Source organism: Herpailurus yagouaroundi, unplaced genomic scaffold, assembly GCF_014898765.1.
Source record: "Herpailurus yagouaroundi ecotype Mexico unplaced genomic scaffold, PumYag 181, whole genome shotgun sequence".
NCBI classification, from domain to species: domain Eukaryota; kingdom Metazoa; phylum Chordata; class Mammalia; order Carnivora; family Felidae; genus Herpailurus; species Herpailurus yagouaroundi.
In genome coordinates, this window is record NW_024412412.1 from 34615207 (window position 1) to 34638277 (window position 23071).

A 23071-nucleotide genomic window follows, 5' to 3' on the forward strand; every position below is an offset into this window, starting at 1 on the left:
GGAAGGAAGAAGGGAGGGAGGGAGGGAGGAAGGAAGGAAGGAAGGAAGGAAGAAGGGAGGGAGGGAGGGAGGAAGGAAGGAACGAAGAAACGAAGGAAGGAAGAAAGGAAGGAATGCAGGTGGCCAATAGCAAGGAGTGGGGGGCTCAACCTCACTAGTAACAAAAATGCTAGTTAAAACAAAATACCCTTTCCAGCTTCTCAGATACAGAAAAGTTTGAAAACATGGCCTTAGCTAGAATTTTGAATTTGTGGGGAAATCTACATACTACTGGCCGATGTGTAAATTAACAGTCTTGCCGGACGGTCTTCTAGTTTTGCAAAAGTATTGACTTTTTACCAGCTCTTTGACCCAGCGGTTTTACTTTTTGGAATTGATCCCAAGATTGTGCAAAGTTTTAGCTCCAAGGATATTCATGTCAATAATATTTATAGCAGTAAAAAATTCTGTGATAAGATTATCCAATTTTATCATGTATTAATAAAAACAATCTTGTAAAAGAATAGTCAAGGTGGCATAATATTCGCAACATACTGTTAAATGTGAAAAGCAGTTTGCAGATAAGCATGTAGAAAATTATCCCCTTGTTTGGAAAGGATATATGTATGTACAGAAAAAAAGGCTGGAGGGATATATACCCCCATGTTGATAATGTTTACCTCTGACAGTGATATTGTGAATTATTTTCTTCCTTTTACTTGTTTGCGTTACCCAGATTTTTATCATTAGCTTGTATAACATTTATAATAAGGAAGAAAAAAAGCATAAAAGTTATTTCTAAAAGAAGAGAGAAGCATCTGGGTCTAATTCTTTACAATCCCCCAGAGTAAGAAGCAGAAGGCCCCACAGAAGAAGCAAAAAAATTCAGGAGCACTTTTCTAGGAAAGATTTAGGAGTTGAATGCTGGCCATTCCCACAGATTGGAGAATCCAAGAAGCTGGGTGGAACAGTTTATAGATATACACATCCAGAGAGTAAGATTTCTTTTTAAAAATTTCAGGGCCACATATTCTTTTCATTTCTTTCTGAGACATGAATAGGTGATCTAGGGGCACCTGAAGCTCTCCTGTGAGGGGGAGCCTGGTGGTGGGGGGGGTAGGGGAGACAGGCAAATCCTGGACTGGGGTGGGCTGCTAGAGGTAGTAAAGCCTGGTGGGGGGGAGGGCATAGCCTGGGTCAGTCTGTTGCCCATATTCAGAGCCTGGCTTGCACATCGTACCATCAGTGCAACCTTGGGTGACTTGCCAAACTTCTCTGTGCATCATTTTCCTCCTGAGGATAATCATGGGGTTTACCCCATTTGAATCAGGTATGTTAGGACACACAGGTGGTTTGAAGGAAGAAGTTTATACTCATTGATTCCTAGAAACAGGAAACAAGGCACACCACGGGGGACCACATGCAGAAGCACCAGGGTCGGTCAAAGGCAGAGGGAGTGAAGGGAAACTGAGGGCTGTGACTGCCCCAGGAAGGAATGGATGAGGCTAAAGAAGCAGGCTAAGCAACTTGAGGACCAGCCGATTGAATAATATCGGCTCACTCTGGGGCATTAGGAGCTGTCTCTAGTTGTCTGGTACCTGGCACTGGGGTGATTAGGGCAGGGGGATAATGCCCCAGAGGGGATCCTAAGATCGTATGAGATTTGGGTAAGGAGGTAGTGGGGGGGGGGGGGGCGTGGCTCTGGATTGGTTGGTTTGCCTGGGAAAAGTGCACCTGTAAGGAATTAACTAGCCCTGGGAAGGTTAATTGTGTAAAGCACAAGCAAAATACTATTTTAAAGGAAATCAGAAGACACATTCATTCCGATTAGAGGAAGAATTTCCTGCGCCCTTTAGGGCCCTTCTAGCTGGGCACCTGACACATTGGCACCTGACAGATTAACAGGAGAAAATCAAATTTAATTTCATACATATGGGGAATCTACACAGACATGGAAATTCCAAGGACAGGCAAAAGGAGGTACATTTGTCTTCATGAAGTAAAGGAAGAGGGTAGGGGTCTGGGACTTCAAAGGGAAGAATGCAGTTCACGGGAAGATGATAAAGAGTAAATGTTTGATAAACAATGTTTGCAGGGGCGGGGCGGAGGGGGCAGGGGTGGGGGGAGCACTCAGGCCAACTCGGAAACAATGGGACACACAGGACTTTGATCAAACAGGCCTTGCTAGGTTCCTCCCTGTCTACCACACCTGGTTCACATCATAATGTAGTTCTCTATGGTGACAGCTCTCTTCCTGGAGCAGGTTCTCCATCTAAATATTTTTTAGGCAGTTAAAGGGGAGGGAAAGAGCTTTTCCTGAATCTGCTAGGTTTTGATTGCTTTGAACTCAAAAATAATCTTCATGCTAAGGTGGCCCATCTTGGAGTGGCCTGCCCTTGGCCCCCACAGGGGCATCTGGGAAGGTTCCCTTGAAGAATGGAAGGGGCTGTGACACATACTCTTTGGAGGGAAGGGGAGCGAGAGAGGATGGGGACACAGTGATGTGTAAAACTTAAACCAAGTATAGGCTGCTGTGATCGGACAGGTGACATGTGAAAGTCTGGAGCGAGGGCAGGGAGAGAGGGGTAGTTGGAACTGAAGCCAAGAGTGTAGCTATGTGCCGATTGTAGCTGCTATGTGCGGCTTCTATGGGGCAGGCAGAATTTGGGCATTTCTTACATGTGCTGGTGGATCGTTGATGTCTTGGTAGCTTGGGAGTGAGTGGCTAGTTCTGGCTTTGCCTGCCCGAAGGGGCAACTCTGATAAAGTCCTCAGTCCTCCCTCGTTCTTGATTTTCTCCCTCGTAATAGAATCATAATCCTTGCCTCCCTCACCACGCCCCACGGTTGTAGCGAGGCTCAGTCGAGCTTGTGGATGCAATTGTGCAACAATGGGAACGAAGCGTGGCCGGGGCACAGGAGGCGAGGGTGCTTCCCTTCAGAGCCACGTTGCTGGCAGTGGTCTGAAGGGGGGCCACTGCAGGAACCCCTGCGACTTTCCGACCTTGTTTGTGACTCACAGGATGATGGCGAATGGATCTCCAGTGTAACCCGAACTAGCTTGTCTCCCTAACTGTGGCCCCGCACCCGCTACGGGGCACTGGGCACTGCCTGGCCTTCCCGGCAGACGTGGAGCTGCCTCTCCAAGTTAGATCATCCCCCCTGAGCAGCTCTGGGCAGTTATCTGGTCCTTCCTTGATGGTGACGTGCCATGAACTGAACACAATTAGCCTAACCCTCTGTACCTGATTAAAATAGAAAGTATTATACTTCTGGCTTCCACGTGCTAGTTTTCCTTCTGGGGCCCCATATTCCAAGACTACTTCCTCTCCTGTGAAACATACCTGCAGTCCTTTTAAGCTAGTGATTCCTTTCTCTGAATTATGGAAGCACTGAGACACATGATCTACATGGTTATCTCTTGCTATAGCCCTCCCTGTAGGATTCTTAGAGGTAGGCGCCACTGGGCTACGGTGACCACAATTGTGAGAATTTACATTTTTTATTTAGCAAATGCTCCTGCCGCACTTACAGTATGTGCCACTCATTCAATCTCCGTAACATTTCTGTGAGCTACATAGTATTATCCCCATTTTATAGGTAGGAAGCACAGAGAGGCACAGAGAAGTTAAGTATTTGCCCGAGGCTGCACAGCTGGTAGGTGTCAGAGTGAGGATTCAAATGCAAATCGTCTGGCTCTAGAGTCTGTGCTCCCCGCTGCTCTGCTGTCCAGTCTTCCCTCACCTGATCACGGGGCCGCTCAGCCCTCTCCTGTCTGCCTCCCCTCTGTGCTAAGAGCAGACTAGACTCGGCCCCCCAGCATCCTTCAGGGAGAGAAACCATGCAAAAGGACGGACCTGTCACCAGGACGTCACTGGCATCAGGACTGCTGCCTGAGGCTTCTGCTTGCAGAAACCATAGCTCAGCTAAGGACAGGCCCTGCGTGAGGGCTGTTTAAGGAGACTTTGCTCCTGACCCCCTCGCTCAGCAGCCTTGCCGGACTGGGGTCCAGAGTATGAGCTGTAATGAGATCTGAGGTGTGGGTGGGCAGCGTGCCGGTGTCTGAAGGCCCAGAGCCTGAGAGCAGAGCCATAGGAAGGCTCAGATGGGTGTGCAGAGAGAACAGCCTATGTTATGCTGGTGTTTCTCCTGGTGTTCTCTGTACCTGGAAGAGGCCATTTCCGTCCAGCTAAGCTAACGTCCCGAAGGAGGGAGGACATCGCACACAGGAACACCCGGAAAACACACCCAGGGCCCCCCCCCCCCATGCAGTGCGCTTAAGCGCCATGCCTCACCAGTGGCTCAGTCCCTGGAACCAGATCACCCTCTCATGCAATAAACGTGTCCATGAACCTGTAATGTTTACTCTGGAGGAACCAAAGAAGAACGAGCTACAATTCCTGCCCTCGAGAAGTTTGTAACCTACCTGGGGACATGGAAGTGTCTGGAAAGGTTGAGAAGAATGTCTAGATAATGAGCCCACCTTGGAAGGAGAGAGCCACAGAGACCACTTCAGTAGGGATGTTGCATAAAGGAGGCGGGAGCTGGTCTAGGCCCTGGGGAACAAGCTGTACAGAGGTGGGGAGAAAGAGGAAGAGTGTGCTGGATGCCCTCTGCCCCAGGAGACCAACCCATACAGACTGCACCCCCCCCCCCCCCGGGGCTTGGCCTCATCCTGCAGGGTGAGCTTGCCCAATAGGAGACACTGGAAAGAGAGCAGAAGACAGAAGAGAGTGAGGTCAGGCATTTTTATTCTTCCTGCTCCTGTTGCTGTGGTTTGGCTCTAAGACCCTTCACTGAAGCCACAGCTCCAAACAGGCGACCTGCTCAGCGTGGCCATGCTCTCTGGTCCTGTCACTCCCTTCCCAACCCCTCAAGCTGGAGCCGGAAGGGTCTTGCCTCTATTACCAGCCCAGAGCACTATGTTATCTTTTGTTTGTTCCTCTGAGTTCTGCTCAGAGCTCGTGTCTGAGATGGTCTTTTTTTAAAACTCTGCTCAAATTAAGTTTGAATGTGCTCTGGTTCCTGCCAGGAACCCTACTGAAAACACACACACACACACACACACACACACACACACACACGCTTCAAAGATATTGGAATGGTAGATGAGCAGAACAGGTGAGAATTCACAGACCTGTCGGCTGAAGTGTAAGGTGGGAGAAGACAGGGGTCGGGGTCCAGAATGTCAAGAGCTTCAAATACTAAGCAAAGGAGTAAGGAACTCGCTGGACGTTCTGTAGATCCCTATAACCTGCATTCCTCCCTGTCTTCCAGGACACTCCTGCCTGCCGCCCCTCACCACCCAGCACCCCCTCGGTCAGGTCCTCCAGCCAGAGGACAGGGATGGAGAGGCGCGGAGTCTGGCGCCTTGCCAGCTGTCTGGCCGTGCTCTGGCTGCTCCTGTCCCTGAGCCTGGCGCAATACGAGAACTGGCCGCACTACCCTGAGTACTTCCAGCAGCCGGCCCCCGAGTACCACCGGCCTCAGGTGCCCTCGGACGTCGCCAAGATCCAGCTACGCCTGGCAGGCCAGAAGAGGAAGCACAGCGAGGGGCGGGTGGAGGTGTACTACAATGGCCAGTGGGGCACCGTGTGTGACGACGACTTCTCCATCCACGCGGCCCATGTCGTCTGCCGGGAGTTGGGATATGTGGAGGCCAAGTCCTGGACCGCCAGCTCCTCCTACGGCAAAGGGGAAGGTAAAGGCTCTATGCTTTGGAACTGAGTGCTGGTGTCCCTGGAAAGCCCAGGAATGGTCCCCTTTTGCACAGTTAACCTGGTAAAGGAGGCTGCAATTGCTGTCAAGTGTGAATTCCTGGTGATACTTCGGCTGGATAGCCTCCTACGTCTGCACAGGAAGGTGGGAGCAGACAGGTGCTGGAAAAGGGCACAGTGACCAACCAGCCTGCTTTGGACTTTCCTGGTTTTAGCACATGAAGCCTGCCATCCAGGAAATGCCTCCCCTTGGCCAAAGCAGACCAGTTGGTGACCCTACGTGAGGGCTGATATCAGGCTGTACCCAGGGCTCTGTGTGCCCTGCCCGGGGGCCGCATCAGCCAGGGGAGGTGGCGCCTTTCTCCCAGTCGCCCCCTTGCAGGGGTGCCTTTTGCTTTTTCTCACAAAGGCCACCTATAGGCTCGTGTTCCCTGCCTCTCCCCACCATGCAGCTCACATAGCATTCCCGTTGTTAACACTAATACGCTGTTCTGGGCTTGTCCGTGATAGGAACAGAGTTGCTTTGGGTTTTTCGCTTTGGTTGGCCTACCCTTTCTTCCCTTGTCAAGATCAAATCAAAATATTTTGGGGGGAAAAAAGATGTTTTGGTAAAAGCTTTGAGGGAGAGCAGGTGTTGGAGTCCAGAACCCTGAGCTGGGTCCACGGAGCTGGGGAGCTAACCCATAATGTTCTCAGTTAAGGTCCAGGCTAGAGTCTAGGACTCTAACTTTTGGAAGCCTCCCAAGTGGTTGTATATATATCCATGTTTGGTAGTCATGGAAATAGATCGTTATGATGATCCCTTTCAACCCTTGCTTTCTGTTACTCTAGTAATGACCGGAAAAAGGAAACCCATCTCATATTTATCTTACCTCCATGCAATTGAGTATGTTCTGTGGAAAGAACCAGACCAAGAGACCACACTTAGAGTAAACCATTCTTGAAGCTACCTCCGGGTTCCCTAGCGGTGCCGAGATTAAAGTAGCAAAGACGAGCTGGCAAATGCTGTCTTCTTTTCAAACCTTTGGACATGTCTCCATACTTGTACATTGCCATGTATTCTGCTGGCCGAGTAATCCAGAGGTAACGTCAGGTTTGTGTTTTCAATCCCAGGCTCTTAAGCCTAGGTCTTTTATAACAAATACTTTCCAGGGCTGTGGGGTTTTTTCAGTGACAACTTTATTTTATTTTTACCCAGACTTAAGGTTTACCTGTCATCAGATTAGATGGATGTGGTTTTTTTTCTCCATCCCAAGTTCACCTGACCAGAAGTAGGCATGGGGTTGCCAGGAGGTGGGTTACCCTGGCTCAGACTTCGCCATCCAAGGGGGACGAAGGGAAAAGAGTTGAAGAGAGCAGAGGGAATGTGTGAAGGAGCAGTTAAAACCATGGTGCCTGGAATCCGGGCTGGGTGAATAGAACGGTACTACTTGGGGGACTTGTGTGGAAGGCTGTAATGGGTCAGGGTAGAGACTGCAATACAAGAAGGAGGGTGCTAGAAACATCTTTGGGGATGGGTAGGGATGCAGAAGCACAACAGAAGGGTTGAAATGGACATTGGTGAGGGGTGCCATTGTTGGTGATGACAAGGTCTAGGCTGCGACCGTGGGAGAGTGGCTGATGTAGGGCGGAGGAAAGGCAGTGGGGAGAGAAGCTTTAGTCACAAGATGCCAAAGAGTCCTGGAAGAGTCATCTGTGTGGATATTGAAACCAGCAGGGCTCAGGAAAGGAGATATATCAAAAAGAAAGGGAGAAACAAATGTTAAAAAAAAAAAAATTGTGATCTGTCATGTCTCCCAGCCTTGGGGATTATATTGTCTGCGTAAAGTGGCACTTGATTTTTACATCATGAGAGAGAGAGAGAGAGAGAGAGAGAGAGTACAAGCTGGGGAGAGGCAGAAAGAGAGGGAGACACAGAATCCAAATCAGGCTCCAGGCTCCGAGCTGTCAGCACAGAGCCCGACATGGGGCTCAAACTCACAAACCGTGAGATCATGACCTGAGCCGAAGTCGGACGCTTAACCGACTGAGCCACCCAGGCGCCCCTGAATATAAAGATCTTTGAATATCTTCAGCATCAGTTTTGGATTCTCAGCACTGGGTACATGGTAGGCACTCGGTAAATATTAGCTGATTGATTCATTTTGATTTAGGAGAATACTAAAAAGAGCTGACAAGAGTCATTGGCATAGAGATCAGAGGATGTGACCAGCGCCCAGGGGTGTGCTCCTATGGAAGGAGTTTAGCCTGCAAGTCAGCTCTGTCGGTGAATTGGGAACCCATGGCTGAGCACTTACGAGGCCGTCCCTGTCACCTGCTCCTGATGTGCAGGCAGTAGTAACAAAGCCCCAGGAGAGCATCCAGGCCCTCCCAGGTTTTCCAGCCTGGACTGTCAACAGGTCTTTTCCCCTAAAGTGTCTTTGAGCTCAGGGAACTCATGGACCCTTTCAGAGGGTTCTAGAGGGGACAGCTGCTCTATTTCCCACCCTCCGGTTGGGTGTCACAGTGACCTTTGCTTCAGTCTCCAAACCTGAGATCAGATCTGATCACTCCACTGCCCCCGCCCCACCCCGTTGTTCAAATCCGAGTGACAAAGCCAGCAGATGACCACAGCCGGGAGGGGGGTGGGGAGCAGAGGTTCTAACTTGAGCAATTGCCCTGAAAGCAGCAGGGAATACTCTGGCATTCAAAGAGTTTCATTTGTGATCTCTATCTTCCAAATGGTCTGTTAATTGGTTTCTACATCTCCTCTCCTTTCATCAGGAGGAGCATGTCCTAGAGTGAATGAATGGACAGAGTAAAATGAAGTTTTGCTTCCGGAGCAGCTGGCCTTTTGTGCCCAAAGTTAGAGCCCCATCTGTGATCCAAGGGCATCTTTCTAGCAGCTTCGAACTGGGCCCAGAACCACCCTTCATCCCGGCAGGCAGAACCAGGGCTAGCTGCTTGGGGATCAGGATGGTCTAGTTGATAGGAATTAAGCATACTGTTAAGTACTGTTAAGAAAACATACTGTTATCGAACCGGGCCAAATTAGGATATCGTGCCTGGTGACACTATCTTAGGCTACGTAGAAATTTACACTTCTACAATCTACGAAAAAATAACTGGTGAGAACATGTGAAGCGTAGGATTATTAACAGTGAAGGGTAGCTCTTTGGGATGCCTGGGTGGCCCAGTTAGTTGAGCGTCCGACTTTCAGCTCAGGTCATGATCTCACAGTTTGTGAGTTCGAGCCCTACATCGGGCTCGCTGCTGTCAGCACAGAGCCCGCTTCAGATCCTCTGTCCCTCCCAGATCTCTGCCCCTCCCCTGCTCACTCTCTCTCTCTCTCTCTCTCTCTCTCTCAAAAATGAAAAGAAAAGAAAGCAGCTCTTGGGGTCAGCTCTTTGAGGGAAGTTAGTTCCCTTAGCACCCCAGGGAGCTAATTTCACATGTTCCTTATCAAAAAGTAAAGCAGGTCCTAGAGCACCTGTTCTGCAGTTCCCAATGGTTCTTTTAGCTTTGCGCTGTCCTGCTTCCCATCCCCTTAGCCGGGGTGGTTTCTCTTATCCCAGATGGAGTAAGGGCCCTGCTCCCTTTCACCATCTCTGTCCCCTCAGCAGCTTTTGCCACCGAATTTCCAAAGAAGAGGCCCCACTTCAAACGCGGACGGTCTTTTCCGTTGCTAATACTTAGCAAGACAAACATTGGTTTGTTGCTGAAGCAGCAACTGATTAGGAAGCATATGTTTCTGTGGAGTTCGACGGCTGGGAAGCAAGGCCAAATTGAGAAACCAGTTGGAAAACCTCAGCCCAGATGTTTTCAATAAGCTTGTTGTTCCCCACAATGTGTCTGAGGTGCTCTGGTTCAGGCCCTGACCAGCCATCCGTCACAGCGAACACATTTCAGAAGGTCCCCGGAGTCGGGGACTGGCCCCGCATCCTCCCTGACCTTGAAGAACCTCAGATTCTCCTCAATTTTCTTGCCTCTATAATGGGAGTGTTTTTATCTGTGTTTTCCTTTCCTCGTGGAAACAGCGGGATTCCCTGTTTTTCTGATTTACTGGAAGGAGGAAGGCAAGGGGGACTGGGCACGTACTGGGCACATACATTATCTCATCAAATCTCCATGGTGACCTGTTTGTTGGGGATTCTTGTTTCCACTTTAGAAATGGGAAACAGGTTTGGTTAAGTAGATGGCCAAGTTATGTGGTGCCCAAGCCCGAGGCAGAGAGAGTTTGAGCCCAGGTTATCTGGCTCCTTTATAGTATAGAGCCCTGCCTGAAGCCATGAGGAAAAGGAGACATTTGACTTTGTTTCCTTTCATTTTGTAGGGGTACTTACGAAAATCACTATTTGAAAACCCTTTAGCACTTTAAAAAATTATTTTTAATTGTGATAAAATACACATAAAAATATGCCGTCTTCATCACAATTCAGTGTACAATTCAGTAGTGTTAGTACCTTCATATTGTTGTACGACCAATCTCCTGAACACTTTTTTAACTTGCAGAACTGAAACTCAGTCCTTACTCAACAACCGCTCCTCCTTCTCCCCTCTCCCAGCCCCTGGCAACCTCCATTCTACTGTCTGTCTTTATGAACTTGACTCCTCTAAGGACCTCATCTAAGTGGAATCATCTAGCTTCTGTCATTTTGTGATTGGCTTATTTCACGTAGCGTAATGTCCTGAAGGTCCATCCACGTTGCAGCCTGTCTTAGAATGTCCTTCCTTTTTAAGGCTGAGTAATAGCCCAGTGTGGATATAGACCACAATTTGTCAATGGACCCTTGAGTTGCTTCCAGCTTTTGACGATTGTGAATAATGCTGTATTGCACGTGGGTGTGCAACTATCTCTTTGACACCCTGCCTTCAGCTCTTTTGGGTGTATACCCAGAAGTGGGGATTGCTGGATCGCATGGCAATCCCATTTTTATTTTTAAAATATTTATTTATTTATTGAAGTGTAGCTGACACACAATGTTCCATTAGTTTTGGGGTGTACAACATAGGGACTGGAAAAGTCTCTGCGTTACACTATGCTCACCAGGAATGTAGCTGCTACCACCTGTCACCATATAGTGCTATTACAATACCATTGACTATATTCCCTGCTGTGCCTTTCATCCCCACGACTTACTCATTCTGTAACTGGAAGACGGTACCTCCCATTTTTAATTTCTTGAGGAGCCGCCATACTGTTTTCCATAGTGGCCACACCATTTTACGTTTTTGCCAACCACTAGTGCATGAGGGTTCCAGCTTTTCCACCACTTTGCTGACACTTGCTATTTTCTGTCCTTTTGGTAGTAGCCATTCCAGTGGGTATGAGGTGATGTCTCATTGTGACCAACCCTCTAGTACTTAGCATGCTGAATTCTCTACTTAGTGCAAATCAGGTAGAGACACGGAGGTGAGCAGAATTCTACAGGGCCCCCCAGGCAGATTGTTCGCCTGACTTCTGGAACGTGAGGAGGCAGCTCTGTGGGTTGGTCTAGCCGGGCCATCTTGGATTCATTGGCTAGGAAACATCAGGAAGTGAGAAGAGCACTTGCTGGACCAGGTTCTGGGTTCAGGGGGTGAACCTCACTGGGTTCAGTGGGAATACTAATGCCTTGAGGCACCCAAGAGTCAGGGGAGGCGATACGTATGAAAATGCTGGAAAAACCCCAAACCTTCAGTTGCAGGATAGCTTACCTTTTCCCCAAGGGGTCAGAGTTCAGCCTCCGCTGTGGATGGAAGGTGAGTCTGGCTTGTGCCATAGTCAGCATCACTAAAATCAACATTGTCATTATTGTTACCATGCTTGAGTAACTAGGGCCAATGATAAACTAGGCATGCACCATGTATTATCTCTAATCTGTATACACAGCCCTGCAGTTGAGGTGTCTGATGAGAGGGGCTTTGACCAAGGCCATATAGCTAAGTGGCTCTGCCAGCATTAAACCCAGCTTAGTATCCAACATCTCTGCTCTTTCTACCATGCCACATGACTTCTGGGCTCAAATTTGGTTTCTGTTCATATCACATTCAGTGTACCACATCCCCAGATCACATCAGCTGTCCACTCTGGAACGGGAATCCAGATGGTCTAGAACTATACCCAATATATGAAACATACTAAAGATCGATGGATGACCACAATAACTGCCAAAATGAGAGAAAAATTATCTTCCTGTGTATGGCGTTGGTGCCCCCAAAGACTCAAACCTCCTTTGACGCAGTGCTTGGTCTCTCTCTTCTCTGCTTCCTTCAGGGCCCATCTGGTTGGACAATATCTACTGCACTGGCAAAGAGGCCACCCTCGCAGCTTGCTCCTCCAATGGCTGGGGTGTCACCGACTGCAAGCACACAGAAGACGTGGGTGTGGTGTGCAGTGACAAAAGGATTCCTGGCTTCAAGTTTGACAATTCGTTGGTCAACCACATAGAGGCAAGTCTCGCGCTCTTGATGACCCCCTCACGTGAATACTTTCCTTCTTCCATGAAACTCCGTTCTTGCCTACTGATTCCAAGAGGAGTGTGTGAGCACGAAAGAGGGGACCCAAGCCAGCCTGGTTTGGTGCAGGGAAGTTGAGGAGAGGGTTTCTGGGGAAGGGGATACCATCAGTGGGGAAAGGGCATTCCAGACACATTCCAGAATGGCTTGGGTAAGGGCACAGAGGGGCTGAGGCGTCAACTGGGGATAAATAGGTCAGTACTGCCCAACAGTAGTGGGAAATGAAGCTACAAAGGGTGCACATGAAAGCCCTTCTGTGCTCTTCCCAGGAGCTTGCCCTTTGCACTGAGAAAATGTACTAGTTTTCAGTTGCCGTGTAACAAATTACACCCCCCCCCTCCAAATTTTGCAGATTCAAACAACAGACTCTGTTAGCTCACTTAGTTTCTGAGGGTCGGGAATCCATGAGCAGCTTAGCTGGTTGACTCTGATCAGATTCTCTCATGAGGTCACCAGGGGCTGGAGTGACCTCTCCCAAGCTGACTCAGGCAGCTGTTGGCCAGCTTTTGTTTCTTTCTGGCTGTCAGCTGGAACCCTCTGATCCTCTGCACACAACCTCTCTATAGGCTGCCTAAGTATCCTTAAGACATGGAGGTTGCCCTTCTCCAAAGCGAGTGATTGATTCAAAACGAAAAGAGAGAAAGGGAGAAAACATGGAAGCTACAACCTTTCATAACCTAATCTTGGGAGCAATATACCATCATTTCTGCTATATTCTGTTGGTCACACAGATCAATGTACACAGTGTGGGAGAAGATTACACAAGAGTGTGAATACAGAAGGTGGAGACTATGGGGGGGCCATCTCGGAGGCTGGCTACCAAAGGACCATTGTTTCCAAATTGAGCTGGGGGTGAGAATCACTTTTAAAATGCAGATACTGGGGGGGGCGCCTGGGGGGCACAGTCGGTTAAGCGTCCGACTTCAGCCAGGTCACGATCTCGTGGTCCGTGAGTTCGAGCCCCGCGTCAGGCTCTGGGCTGATGGCTCAGAGCCTGGAGCCTGTTTCCGATTCTGTGTCTCCCTCTCTCTCTGCCCCTCCCCCGTTCATGCTCTGTCTCTCTCTGTCCCAAAAATAAATAAACGTTGAAAAAAAAAATTTTTTTTTTAAAAATAAAATGCAGATACTGGGGCCTCACCCCAGACCTCCTGAATCAGAATTTCCCACTAGGGGAGGAGACTAGTTTTTAAAGCTGTCTCAGATGATTCTGATGTTGCCAGCCTGACCCAAGTCAGCCTTTGGAAATGGCAAAGGACTTGTGACCCTCCTACACTTATGGCTAAATTTCAAAGTTAGCTTTTCAACAAGTTCTCCACCCAAACAACAAAATCAGTAAATGTTTATGGCACTGTCCTTACGTGCAAGGTGTGTGGGGCTGAGGGCAGGAGGAGTGGGCAGCCTCCTCAGGGATGTGGTGGACGTCACCCGCAGGGCACTCTGGGATCTGCCATGAATCCAGGCCAAGGATCCTTCCCTGTGCTTTAGCCTCTAGCTGACCCCAGGACCCACGCTGAAGAAAGGCAACTTGAAATTGCCCTATTTGGGCTCCGGAGGAAGTTCTACCCAGACTGTGGTCTTTACATTTTCCTCTCATGAGTCATCCCGTCCTGCTCTTTTCTCATATGTTCCTAGAACACACTGAGTCCACTGGGAACTCGTCCAAGCCTGCGGTATAGCAAAAGGATTTCCAGCTTTCTCTCAGCTGGCAGGATCAGACCAGAGGAGGATGTGACCCTCTTCACATGCCGCTGTTTTATCTGGGAGAAGTAGAAGCGATTGTTGAGGAGTAGACGTGCTTTAGTGTCCCAGTTACCAATGGCAACTTCGCTTTGCTGTGAAGTCTCTGATTTGGAGGATGGGCTCATCCAGCCTAGTTTCACACTTCCCTCTCCACTCCTTGTAACCTCATACGGAATCGTTGGCACCCACTTATATCTAGCTCATCTTTCTAATGTGTCCTGGGGGGAAGGGATATAGCTAATTCACCGTTGTATCCAGTAGAAATAGTGCCAGGAACCTGATGGGGACAGTGTCTCCAACCCCCCAATTTTCTTCTTCCTAGGAATGCATACCAAAGATGGTGATCCCCCAAAGTGAAGAATCTCCCAGGATAAAACATCAAAGGAAACAGTGATAAGCAGCACATAGAAGCAAATCATCCCTTCATAGCATCTTAATAGATGCTTAATAGATATATGAGCTTATTTATAACATCTTTATTTTATTGATAACATCTTTATTTTAGTTTTATCTTTTTTAACATTTATTCATTTTTGAGAGACAGAGACAGAGCGTGAGCAGGGGAGGGGCAGAGAAAGAGAGGGAGACACAGAATCCGAAACAGGCTCCGGGCTCTGAGCTGTCAGCACAGAGCCTGACGCAGGGCTCGAACTCACAAGCCGTGAGATCATGACGTGAGCTGAAGTTGGATGCTTAACCAACCGAGCCACCCAGGGGCCCCTATAACATCTTTCATGGGCTTCTGTTTAGCCAAGAACCTCAGGATAATACATTTGGATTGCCAAATGAAGATCCGGGCTTCTGGGCATAAGAAAGTCATTGATAGCTTGAATAAAAAGAAGGTGAGCCAAAATGTCAGTGGGTTTGGGTTGGGGAATGAAAAGACTCATCTGCCACTAGAAAAAAACGATTCTGGAAAAGATCTCTACGAGTGGCACTCCAACAGAGAAGTGTCTGTTGAAACTGGCTCGCAGAGAAAGCAGAAACTTGACTGGGTAGAATAGGCAGAGAAGTGAACCCCCAAAATATATTAAGGAGTACTTTTTTATTTTGGAAGCGCTAACAGTCCATCACAAAAGCTCAGTACCTACCTTTATTCTGGACATTCGTTGGGTGCCTGGTGCACACACAGCATGGTCTGCCATACATACCCTTAGGGAAAGAAAACATGGCCCTTGTCCTCCTGCCCTTACAGCCTGAGAAGACGAGATGCATGCCTTTAAAAAGCCCCGAGGATCATTCCGAGGCAGGGAACCTAGACCCTAAATAAGTTTATAGTAACCTAGAGAGGACTACCTGGGGAATGACTGGTTTGAAGCGTTCCACACTTTCCATCTTCCTAGAAGTCCTCCCTCTTGCTGTCGTACAATCAGGCTGGTTACCACGAGCCAGACTGGGAGCTTTCTTGTCCAGCCACAGACACTGAGGAAACTTTCAACTGATGAGCAGCCCCCTGTAACCTCTTCCTTCTGATACCGGCTGAATGTAGGTCATGAAAGGGCCCTCATCTCAAGATGTCTGAGGAGAACCTTTGAGGGTTACCACTGCATCTAAGACTTTGTAGCTGAAGCTCATGTTTGCTGTCAGAGCTGGCCTGATGGGTAGGGAGCTGCCCGGCCCACCTTACAGGGGGTATTTGTGGGATGCTGAGAAGTTTCTCTGAAGTACCTCGTGTAATAGCCTGTGTCAGTAGCTGAAGTCATGGAATCATTCCTCTTGGCTAAAGAAATGTCCCCTATTAAACATTTGTGGATGAGAGGAAGAAGTGTAGGCTGGTGAATGTGCAGTTAGGTGGGGTCACAATGTGATGACTAATGGTGCCTGGGAGAACTGTGGGCTAATCAGCGTGAACACAGCGGTATTTTCTGGGGCCTTGCTCCTGCCTCTCCTACAGCGGAAATTTGCATGGAGATTAAAATGTGCACTGATAAAAGTTATAGGGGACACAAAACTGGGGGGGGGGGGGGCGAGTTGCTGGAATATGACATGATTGAATGAGATTCAGTAAAACCTCAGTAAGTTGAGATAAAAGGCCCAAACTGTAATATATTCGGGATGAATTTAAGATCCTATAGCAAGGTTCATGGGAAAAAATCAGCCACAGAGTGAAAGCCAGGGAGAGTGACTAGAAAGCCTTGACTATATCTTTAAAATCCCTGAAGGGGACTGGCTGACTGAAGCTTAGTACAAGCCAAGGCTATGATATGGCTGGTAAAAAAGAAAAAAAAAAAAAAAAGTAAACGTACACTGATGCGCTGATGGGATTCTTCCCCTTAAACTCTGTTGTTTTGGATCAAGAACCAAGTACAGGGTTCAGTTCTGGGGGCATCTCTTAGCTAGGTCACCCAGGGGACAGGCCAGCAGGATCTGGAAACCATGTCATATGACGAAGTGAAGATACTGTGTCAAGAAAAGAGAGGAGGGGGCACATGTAGGCTCTCTTTAAATATTTGAAATGTTACCATGGAGAAGATGTTGATTTCTTCTAGCCCAGAACCAAGATGGATAAGAAGGTAATGGATGGGATGTAGATTTCAGCTCAGGGTGAAAACTCTGTAACACTTAAGACTACCCCACCCACAGTGGATGGGGCTACCCTGTTAGTAGCAAGCTCCTGGTCACTAGAGTAAATCAGCAGGAACGGGATGACCTCCTGCCAGGAATGTTGCAGCCAGATTCCTACACTGGGAAGGAAGCAGGATGAGGTGATTGCCAAGTTCTAAGATCCCTTGTTAACTCTGCACTTATGAAAATACACCCAGCCCATGATGGGGGTGCCCACAGCTGACTGCTGGCAATGCACACCATTGTGTGCACTGGTGTCTCTCTCTCTCTTGCTCCCCCCCCCCCCCACACACACACAAGGGATGCTGGCTGGTATATGTGCTGGGTGCTCTGGCTCTCTCCCTGCCTCTTCTCTGGTCCCCCACAAGCTTGACCTTGAAAGCAAGAGCAGACTTTCTGCTCTCACTCTTCCCTATCAAAGTGTGAGAGCCTAAGGCCCTCCCTTGACTTCCCCAGTTTGGAGTCCATAAATTCGAAAGTGGCCAAGAGTCGAGTGTGGTCAAAGTGAAATGTCTGTTAACGCTCTGTCTGTGTCTTGTGACCCCTGGGGTAAATGACTGACCTAATGAACCTGATGAGGACACCTGCCCCCCCTTCCCACCTCATCTCTTCCCACCCTGCTGTGAAGGGTGTGGTTGGGCTCTACAACATGCATCCTCATTGGCTCCTGGAGGTTGGGACCAGATCACAGACCATTAGAGATGACCCTCACAGGCTCGTGCCATCTCTGGAGTATACTGGAATTCCCCAAGCAGAGAGTGGAAGAAAACTGCGCCTCAGTCTAGACCAAGTTCATCCCACTTTGGGATGCCAGAGGCATGAGTCACTAAGCCCAGGGACCTGGCTGATGAATTTCACTCAATGAGCTAACTGTGTTTCCAGTGGACTTCTACATCTGCTAGGGGCATCCTCAGGGGCTCTTTGATGGTTCATGATTTCCCTTCTAAAGAAGGGGAGAAAGCACACCTCCTTTATATGACTGACCCCACCAAGAGAGAGTTCACAGGTTTGGACCCTGAGCTACCTATTGGCCAGCAGCCAGAACCCCGGGCAAGTCCATTCTCTTTATTACGATGAGCTGGTTGAAATCAGTCCCTTCCAGCTATGACAGTCTGTGACCCAGAGTGGTGATGGTTTCTCCATCAAAATGACACCACATGCACTCACCATTTACAGGGTAGTTTTAAATACTCCGTAGGGGAAAGAAAAATCAGATGATTTCCGCAGAAATACCTGGCAGACTATGAAGTGCTACAGGAGCTTAGCCCCACCACTGGTTCACCAGCCTTGGTTCATTGCATCCAGAAAGTTCACCAGGCGGGGTCTGGGGTCTCGGTTCTCCAGTTTGCTGACACAGACTATACTGTCACATCTTGCTGTGTAGCCTGTTTTAGACCCCGGAGTTCAAGTCAGGACCCTTGAGTTCTGGTCTGGCGGAGCCTGAGAACTGCAGCTGTGTGTCCAGAGTGACTGACCCTTCCTGGGTCTCTGGACACCTCGCTGTAAAACAGCATTCTCACAGGGCAAGGGAGTCTACGGCCCGAGTCTACGGACAGTCCCCAAAACCTTCTCAGAAAGAGGCAAGCAGGAGCAAATCGTGAAATGCAAAATACTGTTGGTTCCAAGCAAATGGATCTTTTTTCAACCTAGAAAACAGAGCCCCAGCTAAGCCTCCCAGGATTTCAGAGGCTCTTAAATTGAGAGGCTTCGTTTCCTGTCTGTGGCAGTGGGCAAGTTGGAAAAAGCATTAGATAAGAAGAGATTACAAATCCAGATGCCCTCCTGAGGAAAGCTCTCTACACTGGCTGTTTTGCACATTGCTAAGTCATGTGCTCATAGAAGGGCTCAAGGCTGAGGCCGTGTGTTGTGAGATCAGGGAACATGCAGCTCGTTTCCTTTTCTTCGCCTCCCCACACCACCTTCTTACCTACCCATTTTTTAAAGGCTCTTTTGCCAAGGCAGTTAGGTTACCAGAACTGATTGGGAACCCCCAGGCTGTGAGATTTAGGTGTGGCCTGGCCTCCAAGCCTCAGTTTCTCCTTGTGACAGCAGGCAGCCCCGAGGTCTGGAGAGGCCAACAGAGGGACGAAGAGGACGGGGCTGAGAGAATCTGGTACCCTTACCCTCCACGCTCCCACATCCTTCTGGAAGGGCACTGAGACCTGAAAAAGCTCTTTCTTCTCTTAACCACAGGAGCTGAGGCTGCTGTGAATTCTTAAAATTCCAGGAGTCCAGGTTTTTATTAGTCACACTCAGCTGCCAAAATGCTTCAAGGTTTTCCTCTCCGCCGCAGCCTTATCTCAGCCGCATCTGGGGCCTCTAGGAAGGTCTGAGAACTTCCCAGCCGAAAGTTTTCCCCCTACCTCCCCCTCCACCAGAGAGAGGGTACAACAGGTGACTGAGGAAAGAAAGGGGGTCTGTTCCCATCTCTGTGCAGTGTCTGGTGGTCTCTCCAAGCCTAAATCTAGTCCTGCTTCCTGATGGCCACAGGAGAGTTGGATGGCCTCCTTCTGTGGCAGGAGGAGAAATGGTGGCCAGACTGTCCAGCAAGGGAGTAAAGAGCCATGGTGAAAGCCCGCAGCCTCTGAATCCCTAGCCTCGCTGTGTTGTTGAGCTGAGCATCAGATATTGCTGTCCTGGGTTTGTCTCATAGCTCACAGGGAGGTTAGGCAGAGGATGGATGTATAAGGTCCTGTCCGGGGTTAACATTCCGTGATTCTGTTTATTGAGTCTCTATGCGGTCAGGGCTTACCAGCGACCACAAGGAGCACACAAGAAGTCATTCCAGGGTGACCTATTTTCCCAACTGAAAGTAGGTCATAGCATCTGGAAAGCAAAAGGGCATTTATGCAGATAACAGAACAAAATATGTGAAATTGTGCACATCCTGACAAACTGAGAACGGGATGCTTGGCCAGGGTGGTGTTCACACAACTTTTTGAAAAGCACAAATACCTTTATAATCCTTTGCCAGGTGACATACGTGAATAAGCCGCATTACAGTTATCTGTTCGATGAAATAAATAAGTAGCATTATAATTTATCTTAGGTGAAATCAATGAATAGACAGCATGTACTCAAACTTTGAACAGTGTAAATTGGGTGGAAAATGTGTGGCAGTTTGGAAAGGGAGACAATATGGAAGGGATACTATATGGGAGTAGTGGGCAGGAGAACGACTCTCTTTGCCCTGGTTGGGGGATCTATTCTGTACGGGGAGTCCATTGATGTGACTAGAGTGGGGCTGCTGGGGTCCAGCCCGCTTCTGCAATGGACCGGAACCGTTCAGATGAGACTTCAACCATGTCGGAGGGGTCAGTGCCAAGGAATCCCCCCACTCCGTTCCCAGGAGGCCGTTAAGACAGTTGGATGCGTTATTTGGTCATGCATTCATTTGATATATTTTAATTGAGCACCAGCCACTGGGAATACAGAGATTGAAGAAGTGGACAGTTTTGACTTCCTGGAGATTACGGTGGAGTAGTGGAGAAAGACAGTTTCACAAATCGTTACTTTGTTACCATGGTGATGATTACTCTGAGGAGCAGTAGGCACCCCAGCTGGGAGTCAGGCCCAGGACTTGGCTGGTCTGCGGCCTCAGTCCCCCTGCTGGGTGGGAGGGGCCGGTTGCTGGAACAGGTGTCCTGCCAGCTTCCTGCAGACAGCAGGGCTTGCATTCTCCAAAGAAGCAGTCTCTGTGACCTACCCCGGTGCTTTCAGGTTGGAAAATGAAACACAGAGCATTCGATTTTCCAGCAGCCTTGCGAGGCTCTTGATTTATAGAAGGAGGGCCCAGACAGACTGCAGGTTTTTTCCTCTGGTGGCTCAGAATGACCTCAACTGTCCACGCCACCCACCCCGACTGGTGTCCATCCCATTGAGCTGAGGAGCAGAAGTCACTGCAATGCTTTCTCTCTTCCCTTTCATCCACCTGACCCGGTTGGAAGTCGCCGGATAGAGAATGCTACTTCTTATATGGCTCCTTACTCAATGAATTCCTGATTTGATCGAAAGGAGGTACAGTGTAGCCAGACTTTACTACTACTCTCTTACTGTTTACAGATGAAAACATCCAGACGCGTGCTGAGGGTCAGATCAGCTTTTCACTCAGCTCAGTAGCTCCCTTAGCATCGGATTTTGAAAGGACAGGGAAGGTGTTAATAGCCCAGATGACAAGGGAGTGCATGGATAAAGCATAGACATTTTGCTTGTCCATCTGTAAGTCACACAGGTAGGAAGAGAAGCAAGTACTGTCTAGTTGTTTATTTTGCATTAAACAAAGAATAAAGGCGGTCTTTATTAAAATTTTGGCTTGGGAGCTCAGTCTTCAGCTAAGTTGAACTCCTAGCATTTGGATTTTTAAAAATCATAATTGGTTCATTCCAAAAATGTTTGAGGACCCCCTATGTGTCGTGTCTGGCACTAGGAGCCATGGGTAATACAAAAATGAGTAAGGCACAATTCTGCCATTGAGGGACTCACAATTCAAGGAGGTGGCAAAATAGATGCAAAGATGAATACTAATAGTATAAGACAGTTAGCATAAGTCAAGGACTGACTGACTGGCTCAGAAAGCAAATGCCAGGGGAATGAACAGGACATCAAATCTCTATGGACCAGATATTTGGGGAAGGGGGCTTCGTGGAGGAGATGGTGGTGCCTCTTTCCTCCTCTGTCGTGAGTGACAGCAAGAGACTCGCCCGTCCGGTTGGCCTGTGTGTCCCAGGGCCTCACACGGTGCCTGGGGCGGGGGAGTGTAGCAGCACTCAACAGTCAGTTTTCAGATGCGTGGATGAGACTGTCCCTGAGGTCAGTAGGACTCTGACAGGAGAGAGAAGGAAGAGAGAATTGCAGGGAGGTTCAGCGCCGGGCTTTAAGGAGTGATATCCCTGGCAGTGCGAGAAGGTCACTGGCTGGGAAAAGGGAAGGGGGAGGGTGGTATGGGTCAGATCAGGGAGCCGACGGCCTGGGGAGCCACGGGAAGGTTTGGAGCAAGACGTGGACACGCAGTGTGCAAGGTGGATGAGTGTGCTGGTGGCGTGTGTGAGGTGGCCGGGGGCAGTGATTCCCCCTCATGGCCTATGTGAAATGGCAGAATTACAGTGCCTTTCTTTCACTTCCATGGCTCTCGGTGCCACCTGAATGGCAGATGGAGGTGGGAATGGGGTGGTGATGGATGGCCAGAAGGCATCGCTGGGTGGCTAGAGGTGTAAGGAGGGGAAGGTGCGGAAGACAGGTGAAGCTTGTGCCTTGCAAGCTGCAAGAGCAGGAGCCTGACTGGGGGGGGGGGGGGGCCGCGGGCGGGGGGGTGCAGAGAAAAGGTTGAGGGTATCTTGGATGTGTTGGGTGTGAAGTGCTGAGGAAGGTGCCAGGCTGGTGGTTGGGAAAATGGATCTGTATCTTGTTGGGTTTTTTTCAAGATTTATTATCATTGTTGTTGTCGTTATCTATTTTTGAGAGAGAGAGAGCACAAGTTAGCAAGGGGCAGAGAGAGAATCTCACGAGGGGCACAGAAAGAGAGAGAGAGAGAGTATGTGGAGCCCAAAGCAGGGCTGTGCTCACCCAGAATGGGGTTCGTGCTCACCGGATGTGGGACTCGAACTCACAAACTGCCAGACCAAGACCTGAGCCAAAGTCAGGTGCTTAACCGACTGAGCCATCCAGGCGCCCCTAGAAGGCCAGTTTTTGAAACAGCTGAAGAAAGCCAGCCAGGGGCTTAGAGAGCAAGATGTAGGAACCCACCAGCAGTGGAGGGACGGGTCTCGCTAAGCGAGCCGAGGTTGTGTGCCATTAACCAGCCGTGCGTCCTAGTTGGGCTGACGGTGTGCTCGTGTATCTTGCCGCCGAGGTCCTCCCTCCTCGACACCACTCCCTGGTTGCCTTCTCAGCTGGGAAGGCCTGGGCTGATATTCAGTGACAACTTCTAGAACAGGGAGAAGGAGGATAGTTGGGCGAAGATGGGGCCCTTACAAGCACGCCTCCTAGGGAGGGGGGCTTTGCCCCTGGTGCCAAGCTTTCCGATCGTGAAGTGTGTCCTGGTAAGGCTTGCTTGCTTGCCTGGCCTCCCCCAACACCCCCCCTCCCCCCCCGTTATCTTTATCTGATGCAGTCTTCCACTAGACTTTCAGAATTGGTGATTTTTCCTCATTGGCCATAGCCCCAGACTGTCACATTGTGGAATTTGCATTCACAGATGCTGCAAATGCAAATGTCGTGCAGGCACAATGCTGGGAGTGCTGCCTTGGTGCTCCTTCCCTAGCTTTCTCCCCAGCAGCCCACTGACTGAAGCAGGGCAGGGTCCTGACCTCCCTGCATCTTGATTTTCCCTTTTGGAGGTGGGCGCTGGGGAGGAGAGGAGTTCTGGGTAGGACAAGTCTAGAAGGTTCTGTGCATTCCCTGGAGGAAGGCCTTTTCGGAGATCTGGGTGAACTGTTGTCTCTGGCGAGAGAGACAGCATTCAGACTCGAAGTTTAAAGTGTGCCAGCTGTCTTACCAGCTTCTGGGCTATTGGGCTTAATGTATAACCAGCAAGTCTAGAGAGCTCTTTGTTAGAGAAGAAAAACGTGTATATGTTTTAGTGTTTCCAATCTTCTC

The 23071-nt window shown here is 49.2% G+C and overlaps 1 protein-coding gene across 1 annotated transcript in view; it reads left to right on the forward strand.

Moving 5' to 3' along the window:
• The window catches only part of LOXL2 (lysyl oxidase like 2), a 93157-nt gene that overhangs the window by 23838 nt on the left and 46248 nt on the right, over window positions 1-23071 (forward strand). Inside the window, exons 2-3 of the mRNA XM_040490264.1 lie at window positions 5256-5679; window positions 11931-12106. Of these exons, the coding sequence (XP_040346198.1) occupies window positions 5325-5679; window positions 11931-12106 (531 nt within the window). The 5' untranslated portion in view covers window positions 5256-5324. The remainder of the gene's footprint in view (window positions 1-5255; window positions 5680-11930; window positions 12107-23071) is intronic.